Source organism: Chelon labrosus (genome assembly GCF_963514085.1).
Source record: "Chelon labrosus genome assembly, chromosome: 14".
Lineage (NCBI taxonomy): Eukaryota > Metazoa > Chordata > Actinopteri > Mugiliformes > Mugilidae > Chelon > Chelon labrosus.
The window spans coordinates 9901351-9924375 of record NC_140347.1 but is presented as its reverse complement, the minus strand read 5'-3'; the positions used below and the strand labels follow the sequence as shown (position 1 = coordinate 9924375).

The window sequence follows — 23025 nt, the reverse complement described above, 5'->3', positions numbered from 1 at the left end:
GAGACGATTTGTATTGTTATTAACACTATAAAAATCAAACTGAATTGAATTGTCTGACGTCTTTTTCTTCGCCAGGCTCTCGACTGCTTCACAGCCATGCTGTCTCGCCCCGAAAATCGCCTGCGAATGGCTGAGATCATTGGAGTCAAACTCAACATCTCCAAAGAGAAGGTATGCGAGTTACTGTACATGGCTTTTTGACTTTATTTTTAACATGAACCCTTTTATGGTTGTAAGTTCTGGCCTTTGTTTGTCCTCAGGCCCAACACTTCTGCCAGATGTATCAGCCTGGCATCTCACTGACCGAGCTGGAGGCCACGGTGGGAAGAGTGACTCTGTGTCGAAAGCAGACCGAAGCAGTGCAGCTCAGTGTGTAAGTGGGACATCCTGTCCATCCCCTTCACCCCGGTTCACGCCGTGTATGCATCAGCCTGTCACTGTGTCAACACTCACCTACTAATAGAACTGAACAGACCCCTGCTGGTAAATTGAATAAACATTGAATTGATTTCAAACTACATATCGTAAACAAATCCATCTAATGGCCCAGCCATCAGGACATACCCAAATATTCGCATTGATTCTTTCCCAGAGCCAAAATTAGACTTTGGACTGGGAACAAAATTGGTGTGCCTTTTTATAATGGCGTACAATATTCCGCTGTGATCAGCAGACAGCTTCGGCTTTTAGCTTCAGCTCATTGCATAATCACCACATTAGCTCTTTGTTGCCACGAACAGGGATAACCAGACCTTTGCTGCCACGCGACCCTCTGCCGTGCTGCTGGAACAGCTGGCGATGTGCGTGGCCAAGGCAGAACCTGTCCTCCTGGTGGGGGAGACGGGAACCGGAAAGACCTCCACTGTACAACACCTGGCCAGAATCACGGGTGAGCTCCAGTTTACACATGGACACACGTCCTGCTTTGTCCTCGTGCTGCAAACCGCACCACGGGCGGCTACAAATGACTAAATGATAAAATATTCCTTGTTTGCATTTGTGAACGCAGGACACAGGCTGCGGGTTGTGAACATGAACCAGCAGAGTGACACTGCTGACCTCCTCGGAGGGTGAGTCGTCAACGAACTGTGCCATTACTTGCAATGCAAATAGGTCTTTGTAGACTTTTTTTTCCTGGTGAACTGGGAAAAGAAGGGTGTGAACTGTTCAGGATGCAGCGCCAACTCTGGTCCTTGGTCACAGCTAACCTTTGGGAAAGGATATGAAGATGTTATCTGCATCAAAACCCTAACTCTCATGAATGGGTGGTGCAAGCAATTTGTATCACACACATCACTGGTTCACAGATTCAAGGATATGCGCCATATAGAGCTTATGTCAGCATAAAAAGCCCTGCAAGACAGCAACTATTGTAACATTAGTAGGGATGCACCAAAAAATTTCGGCCGAAAAAACGAAAATGCACTTTCGGGCCATTTTCGGACAAAATTGTTGCGGTTATTGCTTGCATCATAACAACATCCTGTTTCAGCCGTGTTGTTTCGGCAATAAATTTTCAGCCGAAAATGGCCCAAAAGGGCATTTTCGTTTTTTCGGCCGAAAATTTTCGGACTTTTATCGCCGAAACGACACGTGCAAGCATCAACCGCAGCAATTTTCGACCGAAAAACGAAAAAAATGCACTTCCGGGCTATTGTCGGCCGAAAATTGCTGTGGTTGTTACTTGCATCACTACAACATCCTGTTTCAGCCATGTTGTTTCGGCGAAAATTTTTCGTCCGAAAAAGGAAATTTTTTGGACTTTTATCGCCGAAACAACACGTGCAAGCAGCCGAAAATGGCCCGAAAGTGCATTTTCGGTTTTCGGCCGAAAATTTTTGGTGTATCCCTAAACATTAGTTGACCTTGTGTATATATTGATGGTTCTGTGTATGTGGATCTCTGCAACCACCCAACTACTCTCTCATTTCCAGCATATGTAGAATTGCTGAATATGTGACTGCAGGCTTGGTCAGTATCATGCTTGGCTGGTGGAGGGCAGAAGTTTTAGTTTTGGAGACAGAGCTTCAGTTTTAAACCATCACCCTCTCCAGGTACAAGCCAGTGGACCACAAGCAGATCCTGCTCCCGCTGCGCGAGGCCTTTGAGGACCTGTTCTCCCAGACGTACTCGAGGAAGCAGAACCTGACCTTCCTGGGCCACGTGCAGACCTGCTTCAGGGGGAAACGCTGGCAGGATCTTCTCAAGCTCATGGACCACGTCTGCAAGTCTGCACTCGCGAAGGAGCTGCAAGACAAATCAAACGGTAGTACCCCCAGTAAGACTGGCAACAGCGAGAATGCGGGCAGCTGTGGCGCAATGAAAGGCTGATATTTTTTTGTTTGTTTGTTTGTCTGTGCAGCTGCCGTGCTGCAGGAGCAGTGGGAGGCGCTGGCTTCAAAGCTGAGTCAGACCCAGCAGCAGATCCGAGCCTGTGAGACGGCCATGGTCTTTGCCTTTGTGGAGGTAAAGACCTTTAAAAATGACTTACGCATGCATGGATACACTCAGGCATCGGACTGCTGTAGTTCTGATCTATGCATTCTCCTCCGCAGGGAACGTTAGCTCAGGCCGTGAAGAAGGGCCACTGGATCCTTCTGGACGAGATCAACCTGGCAGCAGCAGAGACCCTGGAATGTCTGAGTGGACTGCTTGAAGGAAGTGCTGGATCTCTGGTGTTGCTGGATCGTGGAGACACTGGTGAGGACTGCTGTTACTCACGGGGCTGGGGTGTGATAAAAAGAAAGCTTTGATTACAGTACACTGTCATTCAGTATATTCAGGTAGTCAGCTGACCTCATTCTTTGGGCAACATAATGTTGCTGAACCTAGACCTGAGCAACTGCAGCAACCCCAGATCATAGCACTGCCCCCACAGGCTTGTACAGTAGACACTAGGCATGATGGGTGCATCACTTCATCTGCCTCTCTTCTTACCCTGATGCGGTGGTTCCCCACTATCCTTCCAGTTTTTAATAATGCGTTGGACATTTCTTAACCCAGTTTTAGTAGTTTCTTCAATCTCCTTAGATGTTTTCTCTGCTTGATGTATGCCAGTCATTTCACTCTTCTCAAACAGACTAACATCTTTTCCACGACCACGGGATGTGTCTTTAGACATGGTTGTTTAAGAAATGAGAAGCTACTCATTGCATCAGTTGGGGTTAAATAACTTGTTGCCAGCTGAAAGATAATCACCCATGCAGTAATTATCCAATAGGAAGGTTTGGCATCTCACTATGGGACACTCCCTTTGCACTGTCCCCCCAGAAACTATTGTTCAATATGCCACTCTTGACTGGTAGATAGACGTGATGTTTACTCCCTGTAGGAGGGATGTTCTAAGGTCTAAGGTGCAAATACAGGTACACAACCGACTACCGACTTTACATCTGGCCTTGGGTTTCACAGTGACCTGGGAAACGTCGCAGTCGCAGGACTTTCCCAGATTTCAGTCTCGTCAGAGCTCTTCCTTCAGTGGAAAGCAGGAGTCTCTGGCCTGGGGAGTCAACTGTGAACAATTGTAGGGCAGTAAATGGCACATGGGGTTTCCAGATTTATTCTCACCCAGATTGTGATAGCACCCTGGATGCCCTGGAAAACACTGAACAGCTGCTGTGCTGCCAGTCTGCCTGCCCTCAGAGCGCCATTGGAACTGTGAGTTCCATAGTGAGATACCATACTCTTAGAAGACGGACAGCTAAACATAAACTTTGAATGTAAGAGTTCAAACAGAAAAAGCTAATATTGTTATTTTGATGTTGACAATCCCAAAAATGTTCATCTCTTCAGTGTAAATGAGCTGCTTTGACCTATTTTCTTTTCTTATCCTGAATTTCCAGTTGCAGTAGTAGTGACTCTGCAGTTGTAGATGTACACATGTTCAGTTCACTGCTCACCATTCACCAAAATGAGATTATGAGATTATTCATTGAGTACATTCATGCACAACATTGTGTCTGTGTGAGATACTGTATGTACCATGCTCAAACGTAAAGCACTATAGTATAGACTGACCCTGCTTCTTGATTATAGAACCCCTGGTCCGCCACCCAGACTTCCGTCTGTTTGCCTGCATGAATCCAGCTACAGACGTGGGGAAAAGGAACTTGCCCCTGGGCCTCAGGAATAGGTAAGAGTGTGCTTAAGTGACGGCTAAGCAAAATTCTTCTGCCTCATGCTGGACCACAGGTGTCCAAACTTTCCAAGGGTTTAATCTGAACCCTCGGGATGAATTTGCAAAGTTCAGAAATTACATTAACTGCAGTCTTTCCCAATAAAAGTAACTGCTATTCCTCCGTTTCACACAGTTTTAGTAAGAGTTGTGGACATAAACCAACACTGAGACCTAGAACTAGATAAACAGAATGATAATAAGACGGACCAAACTATATGTGTACATATGCGGCCGCTCTCAATTTCATTTACAGTCAATCACACTTGTCATGCGTCAACCTGTGCATGCGTGCGTTTGTGCATCTCCCCTCCCCAGGTTTACCGAGCTTTATGTAGATGAGCTGGAGAATGAAGGAGACCTGCGGATCCTGGTCTCAGACTACCTCAAGTGCTTGCACCCACACAGGAATATCGTCAGTGGCATTATAAGGTTAGTCTTTTACGTAAGATCGTAAGTCAAATTTCTACAATACGTACCTCGAGCAATGGAGTCTGCACATTGGGCTCATACTAGTTTTTGGATTCCTCCACGTTCCTTAATGAACTTGCTTGTGTGGCAGTTTTTACCTGGCAGTGCGAAGAGAGGCCAACTCCCACCTGTTGGACGGGACCGGCCACAGACCCCACTACAGCCTGAGGACGCTGTGCAGGGCTCTGAAATACGTGGCAGCAAACCCCTGCAACAACGTGCAGCGCTCGCTCTACGAGGTAGGAAGTAATCGATTTGAAGGGACATGAGGGCGTCTTCTGAGATTTTTTTATTCCTTTTCTTTGACTTAATATTCATTTGTGACACGTTGTCCCCTTCATGTTTGCAGGGTTTCTGCATGAGCTTCCTGACTCAGCTGGACAGAAGCTCTCACCCTCTGGTGCAGAAACTGGTGTGTCAGCATATCCTGATGGGCAACACCAAGTGTCTCAAACATGTAAGACTTTCTCACATTGGCTCGTTTATTTTTATATATGTGTCTCAATGGAAGTTATTTACCTAGACTACAAAGAGAAGTCTTATCTTGGAAAACCAAAACTGAACATTATGGCAGCCCCGAAGAGGGATTAGTGCAGAGTTTTTATATAAGGATGCTTTTATTTGAACAATCCCTTTGCCGTGTTTCTGCAGCCCATCCAGGCGCCCTCGGGCCAGCCCTGCATGGAGATGGAGGGCTACTGGGTGTCCCAAGGGGAGATGGAACCAGCACTGGACCCCAGCTACATCCTCACTGCCTCAGTCAAGCTTAACCTCCACGACCTCGCCAGAGTGGTATCTGCAGGGTAGGATAACTTTCGCCTCGGCCAAGTCCCCCCCCCTGCGCCCAGCTTCCAACTAAAGTGGAAGCTGGGATCTATAAGTGTCCAGTTGCTCATTTAGGAAACTAGCAACGGCTCGATAACGCGGCCTCCCGTGACCCTCCCTTAATGCTCTTGCCCTCAGGACCCATCCGGTGCTGATCCAGGGCGAGACGTCCGTGGGGAAGACCAGCCTGATCCGCTGGCTGGCGGCGGCGACGGGGAACCAGTGTGTGAGGATCAACAACCATGAGCATACGGACATCCAGGAGTACATCGGCTGCTACTCGTCGGACGACAGGGGCAAGCTGGTCTTCAAAGAAGGTACAAACACGAACAGTACATATGTATCAGTCATCAGACCGTTATGTAGCAGCTTCTGTGGCTAGGTGGGATGCTATTTAAATAAAACCAAAGCAAGTCCAGAATCAGGAAAGCAAGGAAGAGGGGATGCATTGTCCATATTTATATACAGTCTATGCACTAGAAGTAAATAATATTGACCATCTTAGGACAAATCTTCTGGGAAACGTTTGGACCTAGCATTCATTCATTCATGTGGATGTTACTTAGACATGTAGCACCCACCTAGACCAGACCAGGCACCCCCACCCCATAGCAATGACACTCCTTGATGGCAGCAGCCATCCCCAGCAGGATGCAGACCAGACCAGGCATCAAGAAAACACGAAGAACAGCACAAGGTGTTGACCTGGCCTCCAAATTCACTAGATCCCAAACTGATCAAGTATCTGTGGGATGATCCACAGAGGCCCCTCCCCTCAAAGGCCCCCAATCAACAGCGTTCTGTTCAACTCTGGCTCCGGATCAGTCTAACATGTAGCGTATTTGCGCATCCGTTCCAGGCGTTTTGATCGACGCCATGAGGAAAGGCTACTGGATCATCCTGGACGAGCTGAACCTCGCCCCCACCGACGTCCTCGAAGCTCTCAACAGGCTGCTGGACGACAACAGGGAGCTGTTCGTGGCCGAGACTCAGGAAGTCATCAAGGCTCACCCCAGATTCATGCTGTTCGCCACCCAGAACCCCCCTGGTCTGTACGGTGGGAGAAAGGTATGCCATCCGTTTAACCTGAGAGGTCTCTTGACGTACTAGTTTTAGCATGAGAGGGATGATTCAGAATAGTTTCTTGGGGCAACAAATAGAGTAATCACTATTAACTTCCTCCCTCCAGGTGCTCTCCAGGGCTTTCAGGAACCGCTTTGTGGAACTGCACTTTGACGAGCTGCCCAGTGCAGAGCTGGAAACAATCCTCCACCAGAGGTGCAGCCTGCCGCCGTCCTACTGCACTAAGCTGGTCAAGGTCATGCAGGACCTTCAGGTAACTCTACAGTCTTGCGCCATCTGTTTTTATTCCCGCTGCCTACCTGTTCTGGGGTAAGCCTGACTGCACATGTGCCTCTCCAGTCCTTACGCAGAGGATCCTCGGTGTTCGCCGGGAAGCACGGCTTCATCACCCTCAGGGATCTGTTTCGCTGGGCGGAGCGCTACAGGCTGGAGGAGCAGACCGAGGCCTCCAGAGACTGGCTGCAGCATTTAGCGGACGATGGTTCGGCTCGCCAGATATCCTGTCAAGACATCCCCCCAATGAAATGACTCAATAAATAACGCTAATTAAAACTGCCGTCCTCTCCGTCAGGGTACATGCTGCTGGCAGGACGTGTGAGGAAGCCGGAGGAGGAGGCCACCATCCTGTCCATCCTGGAGAGGCACTTCAAGAGGACAGTTAACCCCGAAAACCTGTTTTCTCAGAAGCAGGTCACCAGCCAGTTCAGTGAGTAGAACATGACTTCTTTGCACTTCTTTCCAGTTTACTGTATTCTTCTATGACAAATGATAATAGCAGCTTGGTCTTGGTCCACCTGTTTTAATGCATCATTTAACAATATAGACAAAGCAAAAAGTGTCCAAGTGTCTCATGAATGTTAAGTGGACTTGAGGTCAGACGACGGTCGGCACTCCTTGATGTTCTTTGAACTTCAAACATTGAGATGTGTTTGGCTCATTGTCCTACTACAAACCAGAGGGTGTAGCACGTCTCTGAGGAATGGACTGCGACTACTCCTTGGTCGATTCAGAGCCGTCGTCCACCTCCTTGAACATTTTGACCACCATGTTTTTCGCTGTGGGTTTGACGCACTGTGGTATCTCCAAAAAAGGTTCAAAAAGGGCAACTGGACTTGTAGAGTTGGTGTCATTCCCTTTTACCGTTGTCCTACTGCCACAAGTCCGTAAGTTGGATTCATCAGTAAATCTGACTTTTTTTGGTCATCCACTGTAAAATGCCGTATTCCAAGCTGCCTTTTTACCCATATGTCTGACAAGCGGTGTACAGTCACCACTACAAAGACGTCTATTGACGGAACATTTGCCAATTAGAGTCTTCCGTGTTTTACTTTGTGTATTCCTATGTGTATCTGCGATTAAGTTGCTTCTCTATCTATCACTAAACAAAACTTGACGCGTCGATCTTCTTGATGGCGTGATCTCTTTTGATCCGGCCGACGATCCTGGTGCGATACAACCGATTCCAGTTTCTGCAAAGCCTTTAGAGTACCATGCAAGGCCTATGGTACAACCTTAGATCTTGTAATGACTTAAGGAATCATTAGAAAACAGCCATGTTTTCCATCATATTGCTTCTTACTAAGCCGTGTTCTGTTTGAAAATTAGGGCACAACCAAATTTAGTGAACGGTGTCTGCAATTTAGACATTTTACGATTTAGTTGCAAAAGATACGACGATTCACGGACGTGTCATTTAAGACTTCAAAAAACCTATGAATCTTAGACTTTCTGCTTGTCCAACGAACACTTCATCACATTGTTTTGTTGCCTCGACTTGTAGGTCCCTTCATTGACAGCATCGCTGGAGTACCAGAGGAGTTCCGCCACGTAGTGTGGACGCAGAGCATGAGGAGGCAGGCCGTCCTGGTAGGACGGGCACTGCGATTCGGAGAGTCTGTCCTACTTGTAGGAGACACAGGGTAAGACTCAAAGCTGCACCAGCGTGTTTCATTTACCTTTACATTTGTTGTTTTATTTTCCTTTTAACGGTACAGATACTGTTTCTAAGATCATCAGTGGCCAATGGCATTATGGTTACGTGTATGCTGTTCCACCTGTTGCATTCTTGGGAAGATGATATCTCCAGAATACTTGAATAAGAATAATTTGTTCTTTATTGATCCCTCATGGGAAAACCCTTCGTCTGCATTTGACTCAGCCATTTGTTCAAGAAGCACCCAGGGAGCAGTTTGGGGCATCTCAGCCATGCACAAACCTGTGATTGTTTGGTCCCAAAGCTCCTCTTTAAAGGAATTTCTCCAAATTTGGCACAAACTCCACGATAAACTGATCAGATTTCGATTGTCAAAGACCCCTGTGATCTCTCAAAGGAAAGTCTTCAGTTCAAGTCTTGAGTCATATTCTCATGCTTCACTCTTTTTCCTGTTGTCCCATCAGGTGTGGAAAGACTACCATCTGTCAGCTGTTTGCAGCTTTGACTGGACAGAAGTTCTTCTCGGTCAATTGCCACCTGCACATGGAAACGTCCGACTTCCTGGGAGGCCTCCGACCCATCAGACACACAAATCAGGTAGTGATGAGTTTACACCGGAGCCGTTAATAATAGTCAAAGGACATGGTAACTTGAGTCAGCTTAGGGTGACTTTCAGTCTTTCAGCTGGTCTTTCGTGCAACCACTTTATGATACTCACATGGAAAGTCCCACCAAGAAAACCAGGTCCAAGAAATCCAGGGATCGCCAGTAGCTGTGGTAACACATGACTGGTCTTGTTGGATAACCAAGAGGCTAATGCCTGAAGTGCACATTTTTATCTCTCACTAAGATTGAAAAGAAAATGCAAGAAAATTGAAACGGAAGACAACAGTTCAAGTCTATGTAGTCCTCAAGATGTTTTGAAATGACTCTAAAGTACTTGCTGGCGTCCCGAGAGCTTACCCTCGTTCTGTGTGTTTGCATGTAGGCTGACGGCGAGGACAACAGGCTGTTTCAGTGGCATGATGGGCCCTTGGTGCTGGCTATGAAGGAGGCAGGAGTGTTCCTCATGGATGAGATTTCCCTAGCAGACGACTCAGTGCTGGAAAGACTCAACAGGTACGTGCACACACCCACAAACACACACATAGTTGTGTCTTTCACTAAGAACTAAGAAGTCAGACCCTCCTCTGACACTGCGTCGTATTTGCTTTCAGTGTTTTAGAGACAGAGAAGTCCCTCGTGCTGGCGGAGAAGGGCAGCGGGGACAACGACGACGTAGAGCTCATCAGAGCGGCCACAGGTTTCCGTCTGGTCGCCACCATGAACCCTGGAGGAGACTACGGCAAGAAGGAGGTAACTGAAACAAGAATGTTTTCAGTTTGGTGAGATGTAAAACTGCTGATACAGCAAGAGCAACGGCCTTGAGACAGTACCTCGCCTGGAATCGATAATGAACATCGGACACTTGTCTCTGTGATTTAAAGGGGAATTACCGTTTTTACAACCTGGACCTTATTTCGGACATAAAATACGATCGTTTACTCACCCATATAACTTTGGTGTGATTTGTAGTCGTTCGGGAGATATTTATCTATATAGTGGGAGTGATTGGGGCACCGAAACACAGCCTCTAAATAACACATTATCTGCCACGAAACTCGTTCATTTCACCAATATTTTGTTATCGTACACAAAAGTTATTTTCCGGAGTTACCTGTTATCATTATCCGATTGACCTACTGACTACGGATGATGTCTTCTGACCTGGATGATGTCATCTTAGAGCGCCTGTAATTCCTGTAATTCGCTACTGCTAGTTTTTTGCAACATGGCTGAATATTTTTCCGATTCTGAGGTTGTGGACGAAACCATAGCATTATTTTGAGGCTGCGTTTCGGTGCCCCATTCACTCCCACTATATGGATATACAAGGATCTAATTATCTCCCGAACGACTCCAAATGACACCAAAGTTATATGGGTGAGTAAACGATCATATTTTATGCCAGAAATTAGGTCCAGGTTGTAAAAAAACAGTAGTTCCCCTTTAATATGCTTTTCAAAACATGTGAATGTGTTTTTTTTTTTTGTTTGTGGACAGCTCTCTCCGGCCCTCAGGAACCGTTTCACAGAGATCTGGTGCCCTCAGAGCAACAGCCGCGGCGACCTGATTCAGATCATCCAACACAACCTGCGCCCGGGCCTCTCATTTGATGGTAGGTCCTGATGACATCGTGTTAAGCAGTGATGTGGATTTACTTGTCGTGACTGATTTCATGACAACGAATCGCTCTTACCGCCATTGAGCATTCTTTAGTTAATAGTTTTGGTTTTGGTTTGGTCTCACCGCTTTCATCAATATTATCTCCAGGAGCAACAGTTTTGACTCTGTTAGACCCGCTGTGCACTATTTGATTATCAGAATGATAATGGAAAGAGGACATAACAAAGCTTTCAACAGCTAAATAACTCGATTTTTGTCAGGAGTGGATGGAGACCAAACCAGTGCATGTTGCAGCATTCATTGGATATATGCCACTGTTGTGTACACAGCTTGTTCCACTGCCACCGAGCGGAAAAATAGATTACTTCAGCTAAAACAATTCAGCAGCTTTCACATGAAACAATCGATGCAGATTAAAGTGAAGAAAAAATAACTTTTGGAAACCCTTCTTTAAATCAAAACGCAGGTGGCGACATCGCAGAGCTGATGCTGGACTTCATCGAGTGGCTGACCCGGCAGGAATTTGGCCGGCGCTGCATTCTGAGCGTCAGAGACATCCTTTCATGGGTCAACTTCCTCAACGCCGTGTGCGAGCGGGACGAGGACGGCTTCATGACGATGGGAGCCCTGGAAGAGGAAGAGGAAGAAGCCGAGTGGGACCTCAGACTGGACACGGTCACCGCCTTCATCCACGCCGCATGTCTGGTCTACATAGACGGCATTGGGTCAGGTGAGCCGGTAGCTGGCGTTTATTTGCGCTAGGGTTACGTCGCACGCGGGATGCGTTTTAGTAAATGTACTCGGCTTTTCTCCGCTTTTCCTTGCAGGAACTACAGTATCCTGTGCAGACAGCGCTGTCCTGGCACGTCGCCTGTGCCTGGGCTTCCTGCACCAGCGGCTGAGCAAGATGACCAAGCTGGACCAGGAGATGCTGGATGCCCTGAGAGTCTACGACAGCAGCATGCCACGGGAACCCCAGTGGGGCGAAGACTTCTTCGGAATCGACCCCTTCTATATTGCCTTAGGTATGGACTTAAGTGATTCCTTCATTCCCAGATGAAGACCATACTTTGGTCTTCAAACATTTTCGGAATGTCCACATGATGTTAGGCAAACCGTAGTGGCTTTGAACCTGTCACTCCACGCACACCATGGTTGTTCAGTGTTCCTGATGGTGGAACGTCAACATTAGCCAATGTGAAAGAGGTCTTTAGTTGCTTAGAAGTTACCTTGGGTTCATCTGTGACCTCTCAGACTTTTGTGTGTCTTGCTTTTGGTGTGATCTTTGTTGATCAGCCACAATCTCCTCCAAGAGTTCACAATCTCTCTGACTGTGGATTTGTTGATTCCAAACTCTTTAGAGGTGGTTTTGAAACCTTTCCAGTCCAATGATCACCAGCAACTCTTTTTCTGAGGTCCTCAGAAAGTTCCTTTGTCTGTGCTATCATACACTTCCACAAAGATCAAACCTGATCCCAGATCCGATTCCGTCTGGAAAGACAAAGCCTTCGTTTGGTGTGTGTTTAATTCAGTTGAGTTTCACTTCTCACAACTGAAGCAAATGTCTACCCAGGGCCTCAGACCGAAAGCCGTAACCTGTCGGACTACGCGATCGCGGCGGGCACTACTGCGGTGAACGCCCAAAGGCTTCTGCGGGCGCTGAAGCTGCAGAGGCCGGTGCTGCTCGAGGGCTCGCCCGGCGTGGGAAAGACCAGCCTCGTGGCTGCTCTGGCGAAAGCTTCTGGAAACCATCTGGTGAGAATCAACCTGTCGGAACAAACGGTAAGCCACTGTCATAAGCCTTCCACTGCGCTCTGAAGCAAATTTTAAAGACTTAAAGCTTCTGATGCTGATAATGGGTGCTCTTTGGCAGGATGTTACTGACTTGTTTGGGACAGACCTCCCAGTGGAGGGAGGGAAGGGAGGAGAGTTTGCATGGCGCGACGGTCCACTTTTGGCTGCTTTGAAGGCAGGCCACTGGGTTGTCCTGGATGAGGTAGGAACCACCGTCAGTCGTTTTTTAAATTGCTGTGCACACATTCTCTGGCTTGGAGACTGTTTTTGTTAGCAAGGCTATGATGATATAAAGTATTAAAGTTAACGGACGCGCCTTGTCCCTAATGCAAACAGCTGAACCTGGCCTCTCAGTCGGTGTTGGAGGGTCTCAACGCTTGCTTTGATCACCGAGCTGAGATCTACATTCCTGAGCTGGGCATGAGCTTCCAGGTCCAGCACGAGAAGACCAAGATCTTTGGCTGTCAGAACCCCTTCACTCAAGGTGGTGGACGTAAGGGCCTACCCAAATCCTTCCTCAACAGATTCACTCAGGTGAGGAACAGGGGAGGTGTCTTTTTAGTCATTTAGTGCTTATTTGTATGTAATGCTTCTGTAAAAAGCACTGCACGAGCCATAGAACAATCTAAATTAGCATAAAAGAGATCATAGAGCATTTACAATGTTATTTTTTGCACCTGTCCATGAAAGCTGACGTACATCTGTGCTTCCAGGTTTTCGTGGACCAGCTCACCAGTAAAGACATGGAGTTCATAGGAGACTCTGTTTTCCCAACCATTGATAAGGAGATCGTTGCTAAAATGGTGGAGTTCAGTAACAGGGTAGGTTTCTTTTCAGCTACACCCAAGTGTTTCTGTTACTTGACCACTAGACCACTGACTAAAATGGGGTTGTCAAAATAATAGAAATGTGTTTCGGTACAACAGAATTACTGTTTTTTACAACCTGGACCTTATTTCTGGCATAAAATACGATCGTTTACTCACCCATATAACTTTTGTGTCATTTGTAGTCGTTCAGGAGATATTTAGTTCTGCGTATATCCATATAGTGGGAGTGAATGGGGCACCGAAACGCAGCCTCTAAATAACGCGTTATCTGCCACGAAACTCGTTCATTTCACCAATATTTTGTTATGATACGCTAGTCCTATTCCCCGATGAGTCCGCAGAGCGAATAATGCAACCTTTAAAGCTGTTAATGAGTCAGAGGAGGTCTAAACAGCTCTCCTGCCTCCTCACAGCTCGTCCAGGAGGTGTGCGTGGAGAGGCGTTGGGGTCAGAAGGGAAGTCCCTGGGAGTTCAACCTGCGCGACATGTTCCGCTGGTGTCAGCTGATGCAGGCCGACCAGGCACCAGGATTTTTCAACCCGGGTCAGCATGTAGCCATGGTTTATGCTGACAGAATGAGAACGGAGGCTGACAAGGCTCAGGTATGCTGTTACTGCACGAATCAGTCAATGTGTCCACCAACAAAATAATAAATAACCAAAATCTGTGTTCATTTAGTACTTCATTTAGTTGGGAAAGCCAATTCGTACAGTTCAAACAAACAATGAAACTTAATCCTGTCCCACACAGGTCCTGTCTGTGTTCAGGAAGGTATTTGGGGAGGACTTTGAGCCTTACTGTGGCTCCAGACAGTTCCACATAACTCCACTCAACCTGCAGGTTTGTCAGAACAATTAAACCATATCCTGTTTTTCAGCTTCAGAGTTTTTTTTTTAATTACGTGAACTTAGTTAAGGATTGCTCTCTCTTGTGGTTTTTCATTGTAGGTGGGCTTTTCTGTGCTGCATCGCAGTGGTGGGGCCCCTGTGGCCTTGGACCCACCGCTGTCCATCACACACCAGTCCCTACGGCCCCTGGAGTCCCTTATGAAGTGTGTGGAGATGGGCTGGATGACCATACTGGTTGGCCCCACAGCAAGTGGAAAGACCAGCCTGGTGAGGCTGCTCGCTTTGCTGACGGGACACCGCCTCCGGGTCATGGCCATGAACAGCGCCATGGACACCACAGAACTGTTGGGAGGCTTCGAGCAGGTAACCGAGAACTCAAAGGTCTAGTTCGCCAGACGTCACGTATAAACGTCACTCTGCAATATTTCACATCGCTGCCCTGCTTTCCTCACTCCAGGTGGACATCATGAGACCGTGGCAGCAAGTCTTGGAAAGTGTGGACTACATAATTGCCATGGTGATAAGGCGTGGGCTGATGTCTCTGGATGTTGGCATCCAGGACACGGAGTTCCTGCTGCAGACATGGGGTCTGTTCTGCCACTGGCTGAAAGAGGAGGGACTGCAAAGAACTGGTGGAACGGTCAACTCGGAGGCGCTTAACAAGCTGGAGGTCATCATACTCCTCCTGCAGAAACTCAACACGAAGCTCAAAGTGTTCACTGGTAAACAGCCGATTACCGATGCATGACCGAATACTTATATGAACTTTTTTTTGGTCAAGTAAGTGCTGCAAAGCGTTTGATTTCTCCCACAGACATGTCGAAGCTTCAGACGGACTTCACGCTGCTGAAGGAGCGTCTGGCTCAGCTGGAGGATGGCTGGACAAACGGAGGATTCGAGTGGATGGATGGCATGCTGGTCCAGGCGTTGCAGGCTGGCGACTGGCTGCTCATGGACAACGTCAACTTCTGCAGGTGAGACATCTGAAGTGTTCTTCTTCTTGATCTACGGTGTTTGTTGTAGAACTGCTTTCACTTGGGACCTTCTCATTATTTAAAGGGGAACTACTGTTTTTTTACAACCTGGACCTTATTTCTGGCATAAAATACGATCGTTTACTCAACCATATAACTTTGGTGTAATTTGGAGTAGTTCGGAAGATGTTTAGATCCGTGTATATCCATATAATGGGAATGACTGGGGCACCGAAACACAGCCTCTAAATAACGCATTATCTGCCGCAAAACTCGTTCATTTCACCAATATTTTGTTATGATACCCTCGTGCTATTCCCTGTTGAGTCTGGAGTTACCTGTTATCTATCCGCGGATGTGCAACGGTTTGTTGTTCTTTGGCCAGCTGTTCTTCTCTCTGCCCCCGCTTCCTCCTTTCAACGAGCTCCTCATCCGTATACTCTGGCTCAAAACAGTAAGGACATCCAACATAAACAAAGTCGTCGTCCACAACCTCAGAATCGGAAAAATATTCAGCCATGTTGCAAAAAACTAGCAGTAGCAAATTACAGGTAAACAAGCCGACCGTAGCGGGTGCGCGCGGCGCACAGAGATGACATCATCCAGGTCAGAGGTTAGTAGGACAATCTACAGACCCCGGATGATGATAACAGGTAACTCCAGACTCAACAGGGAATAGCACTAGCGTATCATAACAAAATATTGGTGAAATAAATGAGTTTTGCGGCAGATAATACGTTATTTAGAGGCTGCATTTCGGTGCCCCAGTCACTCCCACTATATGGATATACGCGGATCTAAATATTGTCTGAACGAGTCCAAATGACACCAAAGTTGTATAGGTGAGTAAACGATCATATTTTATGCCAGAAATAAGGTCCAGGTTGTCTTTAAGTGCACTTAGTAACATTTTGAAATTACAAATAAGAGCCGTAGATGACTGAGTACAGGGTTCAAGAAACGTAGACCATTGCACTGATCACATTTTATGCTCTTAGTGCTTCTGTCCTGGATCGCCTCAATGCGCTGCTGGAACCTGGCGGATCACTCACAATCAACGAACGCGGCGTCATAGACGGGAAGACCCCCAAAATCACCCCACATCCTAACTTCAGGTATAAAGCTAGAGCTTGCTCGCACGTTGTCAAAATTACTTAAAGAAGTTGACGCTCAGCTGACGTTGGGGGCTTTTCCAGATTGTTCCTGACCATGGACCCCGTGAACGGAGAGCTGTCCAGAGCCATGAGGAACAGAGGCGTGGAAGTTTACATCCCGGGCGAACACGAGGGGGTTTGCTGGGACTCGCTGGACCTCAAGACCCTGCTTCACACTTCGGGGGTGATGGGAGACTGCGTGTGTGATCTCCTGATCGAAATACACAAAGGCATCAAATCTGCCATCTGGGGTAAAGCGCACGATGACAAAATGATAATAAAAGAATATGCTCTCTGTCAGTCTGTGTCCCTTATCAGCAACTCTGCCTTTCAGATTCCCCCGCTTCATCGCTGGCCTCCCTCCTTCACGCCGCCACCTTGCTGTCCTGCCAGCTGCAGAGAGGTGTAGATCTGCCGAGCGCCCTGCAGCACGCCTGTGGAGAAGCCTACTCCCTCTCCCAACGCACCATTGCTAACCAAAGGGTAACAATGCATCTAAACATGTCTTAAATAATGCCTGTATTACGCACGCTTCCCTCACCCGGTCAAACATTCCCATAAACACACTCCTAAACCTTGTGGAAAGCCTTACCAGAAGAGTTGAAGCTGTTATAGGTGCAAAGGGTGACCCGACGTCATATTAAACCCTATGGATTGAGAATGGGATGTCACTTAAGTTCATGTATAAACATTACACTATTCTCTTTCACCCTTAGCACGCCCAGCAGATCATTGAGCAGCACTTGAGCATCCTGGATACTGAGGACTGGGGCAGTGGGCTGCTCTGTGCTGGAGTTTGGCCGGACAGCTTCCCCTCTTCCCTCCTCTCCACGGAGGATTCCTGCTTCTCCACCGTCCTCCGAGACGGACAGGTCCTCTCATTTTGCCTCAACACCCTCAGCCTGCAGGGCAAACGGTGAGGATGAATCAGAATCAGTAAAAACCTGCCAAATGCCGATACAAATGTAGTGTAATTTATAATTAAACCGGTTATGTTTCCGCAGGAATCGGCCGCTAAGCCTGAGTGACCTGCAGAGGGCCTTGCAAAGCAGCGGTGTCTACGAAGGTGTGGTGTTCTCCGGAGGAGTGGTGGATCTGGAGGAAGGAGATGCTCTGAGGCTGATCCCCACCGCAGTGAGACTGGTCACGGAGAGAGCCTCCCACGGGGACTGGATCCTCCGCAGTAGCTGGCTCTCACACCTGGCCAAAAGCTACAAATACGCCCCTGGTTTGTTACTCTGGATGCACATTACACGTTAGACAGCACTAGACTTGGCAAAAAAAAAAAAAAGTCGCCACCTGGATTTAACTAAGCACACAGGTAGGAGCCTCCTATTGGATAATTACTGCATGGGTGATTATCTTTCAGCTGGCAACAAGTTATTTAACCCCAACTGATGCAATGAGTAGCTTCTCATTTCTTAAACAACCATGTCTAAAGACACATCCTGTGGTCGTGGAAAAGATGTTAGTCTGTTTGAGAAGGGTCAAATCATTGGCATGCATCAAGCAGAGAAAGAACCATCGTCTTTGAGGAAGACATGTGGTTTTTTTCAGTGGCGACTTTTTTTTTTGGCCAGGCAGTGTATGTTAATAACATATGCAGTAATTATTAGTCTCATGTGAACCTCTACTCTTCCAGATCCGGCGCTGGTCCAGGTGGAGGCAGGAAACAGGGCTCTGAAGGCCGTGTTCGGTGGCAAACTTGCTGCTAAGGGCAAGTCACTGGCAGAGTTGCTCCAGCCTCACAGCATAGGTAAACCTCCCGCGATGTTCTTTTTCTTCTGTAACCAAATAAGCTGTCAGGGTTTCTCAAAAGTTCGACTGCCTTCAAAGAACCTAATCGGTCTTCTGTTGCCAGACGAATACAGGATTCTCGTGGACATGCGCTGGAACAAGCAGTACCTGGACATCTTGGCCAACAAGTGCAACTTTGAGGACGAGGAGCGATACATGGAGTTCCTGGAGGCTCTGAACGCCGTCGCCAACAGGTATGTATATGTCGGTGGAACCCCGCTCGCTGCGTGCGGTCAAACGTAAAGTCATGTGCGCTGAGAACGGACGATTGGTTTTGTGTGGCAGGATCGTTCTGACGATGGACAGGGAGGAGAGGGCCGTCATCTGCTCCTGTGCCATCAACCTGTCTGCTCAGAACAGCGCTCTGAGGATAGCCACGGCGTTCAGTAAAGGTACGCAACAACACTTTATGTTGTATCTCTGAACTGACAAAAGCACAACTTGATGTGCATTGAATAAAACGATTCTCCTTCTCTTTCTAGGGACTGTGGATATTGGTCACCTTCCCCACCCAGTGCTGATGCACCTGCGCACCTTCTTCGACCTGTGGGACTTGTTTGCCCTGCAGGCTGTGCAGAACGGACAGCCTTATATATCAGACCACATCATGTTTGAGGTCAGGAGTCTTTATCTTTATCTTCTCTTTATCTATGCCCCATTCTTTTCACGGATCTCTCTCTGCTCCTGCTTCATGTGACTCATGATCCTCTCCTCGTCTTGTCTTTTTGGGTTTTCAGATCTTGCAGTTGCTGCAGTGGCTCGATCGTTTCTGGGACGTGTGCAGCATGCTGCCGGCCGACTCGCAGGGCATCTCCGTGCTGTCTCTGCACTGGCAGTGGGTGCAGAAACACCTCATCCTGCGGCTGCCTCAGCTGCTGCTGGGAGACGCCGACGGCGCACTCGAGTAAAGATCTTTTTCTTTATGTACATTTGCTGATGCATGCACGGTTTGCACGTGTATAACTTCTGTTACAGTACACTAAACCTTGTGATTACTGTGCTGTAATCTAGAGGCCACCAGGAGCTGCAGACAGTGTCAGCAGCCATCCAGACTGTACTGTCCACCCCGGTGTCTGTGGCCACAGCTCTGAAGGGCATTCAGAAAACCCTGGGGAAAGCTCTACCTTTCAAGGTGTGGAGACACTTCATCAGCTCCATCCATACAGTCTCGCAACATTTGCAAACATTTACTCATCAAACACGCCCGTCTTCTTGTTCGTCAGCTGGAGTCCGTGGCCGAGTGTGCGTCTCGGCTCAGGCTCCTGAGCAAAGCTCTGGACGTGAGCGACCTGAGGCTGGACGGCGGCACGGGCCTGAGGAGGCGGGAGCTGGTCCGGCTTCAGGGTGCTGGACTGGGCTTGGACGTGAAGGAGAGCCTCCTGGAAGCGTGGGGGCTGGTTCTGCTGGCGAACAACCAGCTGGATCCGCAGAAATCTGGTGAGCCTTTGTTGCACCATAGTGGCATTCAGGGTAAAAGTGTCAGACAGTAGAATTTTTAAAATTATCAAGATCTACTGCATTAGCACGTACATACAGGCAGGTCTGTACTGCTTTAAGACAGATTGGAAATACTCCAAACTTCTCGTTGAAATCAGTTGTGGAGCTTAAAGGGGAACTACTGTTTTTTACAACCTGGACCTTATTTCTGGCATAAAATACGATCATTTACTCGCCCATATAACTTGGGTGTAATTTGTATCGGTTCGGGAAATAATTAGATCAGCATATATCCATGTAGTGGGAGTGAGTGGGGCACCGAAACGCAGCCTCTAAATAACGCATTATCTGCCGCGAAACTCGTTCATTTCACCAATATTTTGTTATGATACGCTAGTGCTATTCCCTGTTGAGGCCAGAGTCAGCTGTTATCATCATCCGGGGTCCGCGACGGTCGGCTTGTTTACCTGTAATTTGCTACTGCTAGTTTTTTGCAGCATTGGCTGAATATTTTTCCGATTCTGAGGTTGTGGACGAACCATAGCAGGTAACTCCGGACTCAACTGGGAATAGCACTAACGTATCATAACGAAATATTGGTGAAATGAACGAGTTTCGCGGCAAATAATGCGTTATTTAGAGGCTGCATTTCGGTGCCCCATTCACTCCCACTATATGGATATACGCAGATGTAATTATCTCCCAAACCAATAGAAATTATACAAAAGTTATATGGGTGAGCAAACGATCGTATTTTATGCCAGAAATAAGGTCCAGGTTGTAAAAAACAGTAGTTCCCCTTTAATATTTAACGAGCTTCTCAGTTTTTTTTTGGGCACCAGCACCAAAGCCGCTGTATAACACCCAGAGCCTCCACTGGAACAGCTCAACTAGGTTGAAAGCAACATGTGAATTATCACAGTATATCGTTATTCACATATTCGCATCATGTGGCATTGATATCCCTCAGGGGTGCTGGAAAGGTTGCTTTTGAGCGTGGAGCAACAGGAGTGTCACATGATGTCCAGAGGGCTCCTGGAGGTCTCTTCCATGTCAGAGGGCGACGAGCCAACAGACGGGCTCCACCTGGCCAGAGAGGAGGTGCAACAGCTGAGCCGGAGGGCCCAGCTCTGGCCCCTGATGGAGGAACTGGCTATACTCAACCAGCTGCGACTCAGCACGGACCTGCTGCACCTTGCTCTTTCCTCTGGGTAATACTCACATTCCTCTTCGTATAAATGATGTTGCCGATAGACTGGTTAGTGAACTCTTCATGATGATCTGCAGTGACCAGGAAGCTGAGGACTGCTTGCGTCGGGAGCTCTCCAGACACCTTCGTTTCTGTCTCCAATCCACGCCGATGAATGTGAGCCAGCTCCAGCCGCTGTGGTTCCTGCTCAGCAGCGACAAGGCAAGTAGAATAAGGTTTTGTTTTTTAGTGAACCAACAGACATATTGAGTTCAGTGGTGAAACAGGAAAGTGATCAGGACTTCAGATAACATACACTTAGCACACAAGCTAACAAACCTGTCGTGATTCTCCTCTCCAGCCGGCAGAGGACCTGTCCTTTGTGTGGTGTGAACTATTGTCAGAGGCCCTGGCCGCCCTGTGGACCTGCAGCGTGACCTCCGACACTGACCGCTGGCTCAAATGGGAGCCTCTGAGTCCTGAAACCCAACCAAGACAAAAGCTGCACCACGGAGCAGATAACATGGTAGGGGGCTGTTAATATCTTCAAGCAAAAACCGTCTAACCCTTGGTAAATGTTACAAACTTTAAGCGATGTGGTTTTCAGGGTCCGGCCTTGCTCAGTAAAGCGGTGTGGTCGCATTGCATGCTGGGAGTGCTCGGCAGCAGCGACGCCGGCGGTCGACGGGATCCGTCGGGAGCGGCCCTCTTCGCCCTCAACGGTGTTTCCCTGGAGGAGTGGAAAGAGAGAATCCAGCAGCTGCAGGATGTTTCGGCTGTGTTGTGGGACAATATGGCCATCCATGCCCTGGCCGAATTCAGGTATGTTAGGATGTTAAACCTTCACTGGGACTTTTTATTTACACCGATCAGCCACAACATTAAAACCACTGGCAGGAGAAGTAACGCTGACTGATGCTGGAAAACGCTGGCCCGCCTGTATCCCTTAGAAACTAGTGTTAGTTTGGCCAAAGCAAGGAAGAGGGGATGCATTATCCATATTTATATACAGTCTATGCATTAGAAGTAAATAACATTGACAGGCTTATTAACACGACATCTTGGGAATGCCTTAAAGAAATTTCTCCAAACGACCTCAAGGCATTAACTGTAGTTTGGCTTTGACTCGTCAGGGGCACAGACTTCAGGCTCCAGGGTGCCGTCCTGCGTCGGCAGCTTCAGAGCATGGCCGACCTCCTGCCGCCCAGTCTGCAGGAGGGCTTCATGGAGAGCTGCGAGAGCCTCGTGGAAGACCCCGACCCTCTCATCGCCGCCCAGGAGATCCAGACGGTCTTCAGAGATTTCCTGCCCCGAAACCTGCTCCCCGACGGCCTGGTGGACGTCTGCGTCGCCTGCCTGCAGCAGTACGTCCAAAGCAAAGTCCAGGGCCTCAACGCGCTGTCTCGCTCCGGGGTCTTCTGGGTCAACATGGGCCTGCTGCAGATCAAGATGTGGACGCCGCAGACCATCTTTGACCCAGCTGTGAAGAGGGCCTACAAACTCAACTACGCCCAGCAGGAGGTCAGATACTACTAGAATTTGCACACTATAAAGACAACACAGATTTCAAGTTAATTCAACTGATTAAATTTTAGTTTTTTTAGTTTATTTATAGTGCAATCGGGACGAAAACTTGTGCATTTGTCACGTAGCATGATTTTGTGGCATGAAATATTGGGAAACACAATAGTAATTGGTGCAAGACGTGTCAAAAACACTGCCCCCCCCATGTGTCTCTTACAGCTAGCCCTGCTGCAGGAGGAGTGGAGAGGGCGGAGCCTCTCGTCTCAGCTGATGACCGGAGCAGAGCTGGAAGAGAGCAGCACCACTGATGGCTTCCAGCATCCTCGAATCAGGTCAGAGGCAGTGAGCTGCAGCCTCTAGGCAGACCGCGCCCGGGGAGCAGTTTTGGGGGGGTTAGATGCTTGTTCAAGGCACGGGGTTAGGCGAACCCGGGACCATTCGTTCCCAAGCTGCACCTCTAACCACCACCCCACAGCTTGTCGAAGTGGTGGTCGCTCTCGTAGACGGCTTCCACCGATCCAGCATTGGCTAAAAAGCTGCCAACCGGGGTTCAGCCAGCGCCGGCGGTGCGGGGCACACTGCCAAAATCGGGGTCGCAGTCGGTCACTGTCGGAACAACTGTGTCACGGTCAATACGCTACGGGAGAACTCGATTCTTATCTAATTAGCAAGGATTTTGTCCTAGTGTATTTCCTACGTCCACATCATTACAAATTGTACGTTTATTAAGTACCCCAACATTTGATTTCTCTTTATACTTTAAATA

General features: G+C 48.0%; 1 protein-coding gene across 1 annotated transcript in view; it reads left to right on the top strand.

Annotated features, from left to right (window-relative positions):
• Positions 1-23025, top strand: part of mdn1 (midasin AAA ATPase 1) — a 55677-nt gene that overhangs the window by 10358 nt on the left and 22294 nt on the right. The window contains exons 12-62 of the mRNA XM_084560468.1: positions 76-171; positions 261-373; positions 741-889; positions 1010-1070; positions 2055-2266; positions 2363-2466; positions 2556-2700; positions 4036-4132; positions 4493-4606; positions 4737-4884; positions 4995-5102; positions 5297-5448; positions 5609-5787; positions 6330-6538; positions 6660-6806; positions 6893-7034; positions 7125-7259; positions 8334-8472; positions 8951-9083; positions 9475-9605; positions 9704-9842; positions 10590-10704; positions 11179-11442; positions 11540-11737; positions 12286-12494; positions 12586-12708; positions 12843-13040; positions 13220-13327; positions 13750-13938; positions 14087-14176; positions 14284-14547; positions 14642-14906; positions 14999-15158; positions 16157-16273; positions 16355-16563; positions 16647-16795; positions 17029-17228; positions 17317-17540; positions 17955-18068; positions 18174-18303; positions 18395-18501; positions 18592-18725; positions 18847-19013; positions 19121-19241; positions 19333-19546; positions 20517-20757; positions 20834-20957; positions 21097-21261; positions 21343-21557; positions 21869-22256; positions 22479-22591. Coding sequence (XP_084416594.1) covers positions 76-171; positions 261-373; positions 741-889; positions 1010-1070; positions 2055-2266; positions 2363-2466; positions 2556-2700; positions 4036-4132; positions 4493-4606; positions 4737-4884; positions 4995-5102; positions 5297-5448; positions 5609-5787; positions 6330-6538; positions 6660-6806; positions 6893-7034; positions 7125-7259; positions 8334-8472; positions 8951-9083; positions 9475-9605; positions 9704-9842; positions 10590-10704; positions 11179-11442; positions 11540-11737; positions 12286-12494; positions 12586-12708; positions 12843-13040; positions 13220-13327; positions 13750-13938; positions 14087-14176; positions 14284-14547; positions 14642-14906; positions 14999-15158; positions 16157-16273; positions 16355-16563; positions 16647-16795; positions 17029-17228; positions 17317-17540; positions 17955-18068; positions 18174-18303; positions 18395-18501; positions 18592-18725; positions 18847-19013; positions 19121-19241; positions 19333-19546; positions 20517-20757; positions 20834-20957; positions 21097-21261; positions 21343-21557; positions 21869-22256; positions 22479-22591 — 8168 coding nt within the window. The remainder of the gene's footprint in view (positions 1-75; positions 172-260; positions 374-740; positions 890-1009; positions 1071-2054; positions 2267-2362; positions 2467-2555; positions 2701-4035; positions 4133-4492; positions 4607-4736; positions 4885-4994; positions 5103-5296; positions 5449-5608; positions 5788-6329; positions 6539-6659; positions 6807-6892; positions 7035-7124; positions 7260-8333; positions 8473-8950; positions 9084-9474; positions 9606-9703; positions 9843-10589; positions 10705-11178; positions 11443-11539; positions 11738-12285; positions 12495-12585; positions 12709-12842; positions 13041-13219; positions 13328-13749; positions 13939-14086; positions 14177-14283; positions 14548-14641; positions 14907-14998; positions 15159-16156; positions 16274-16354; positions 16564-16646; positions 16796-17028; positions 17229-17316; positions 17541-17954; positions 18069-18173; positions 18304-18394; positions 18502-18591; positions 18726-18846; positions 19014-19120; positions 19242-19332; positions 19547-20516; positions 20758-20833; positions 20958-21096; positions 21262-21342; positions 21558-21868; positions 22257-22478; positions 22592-23025) is intronic.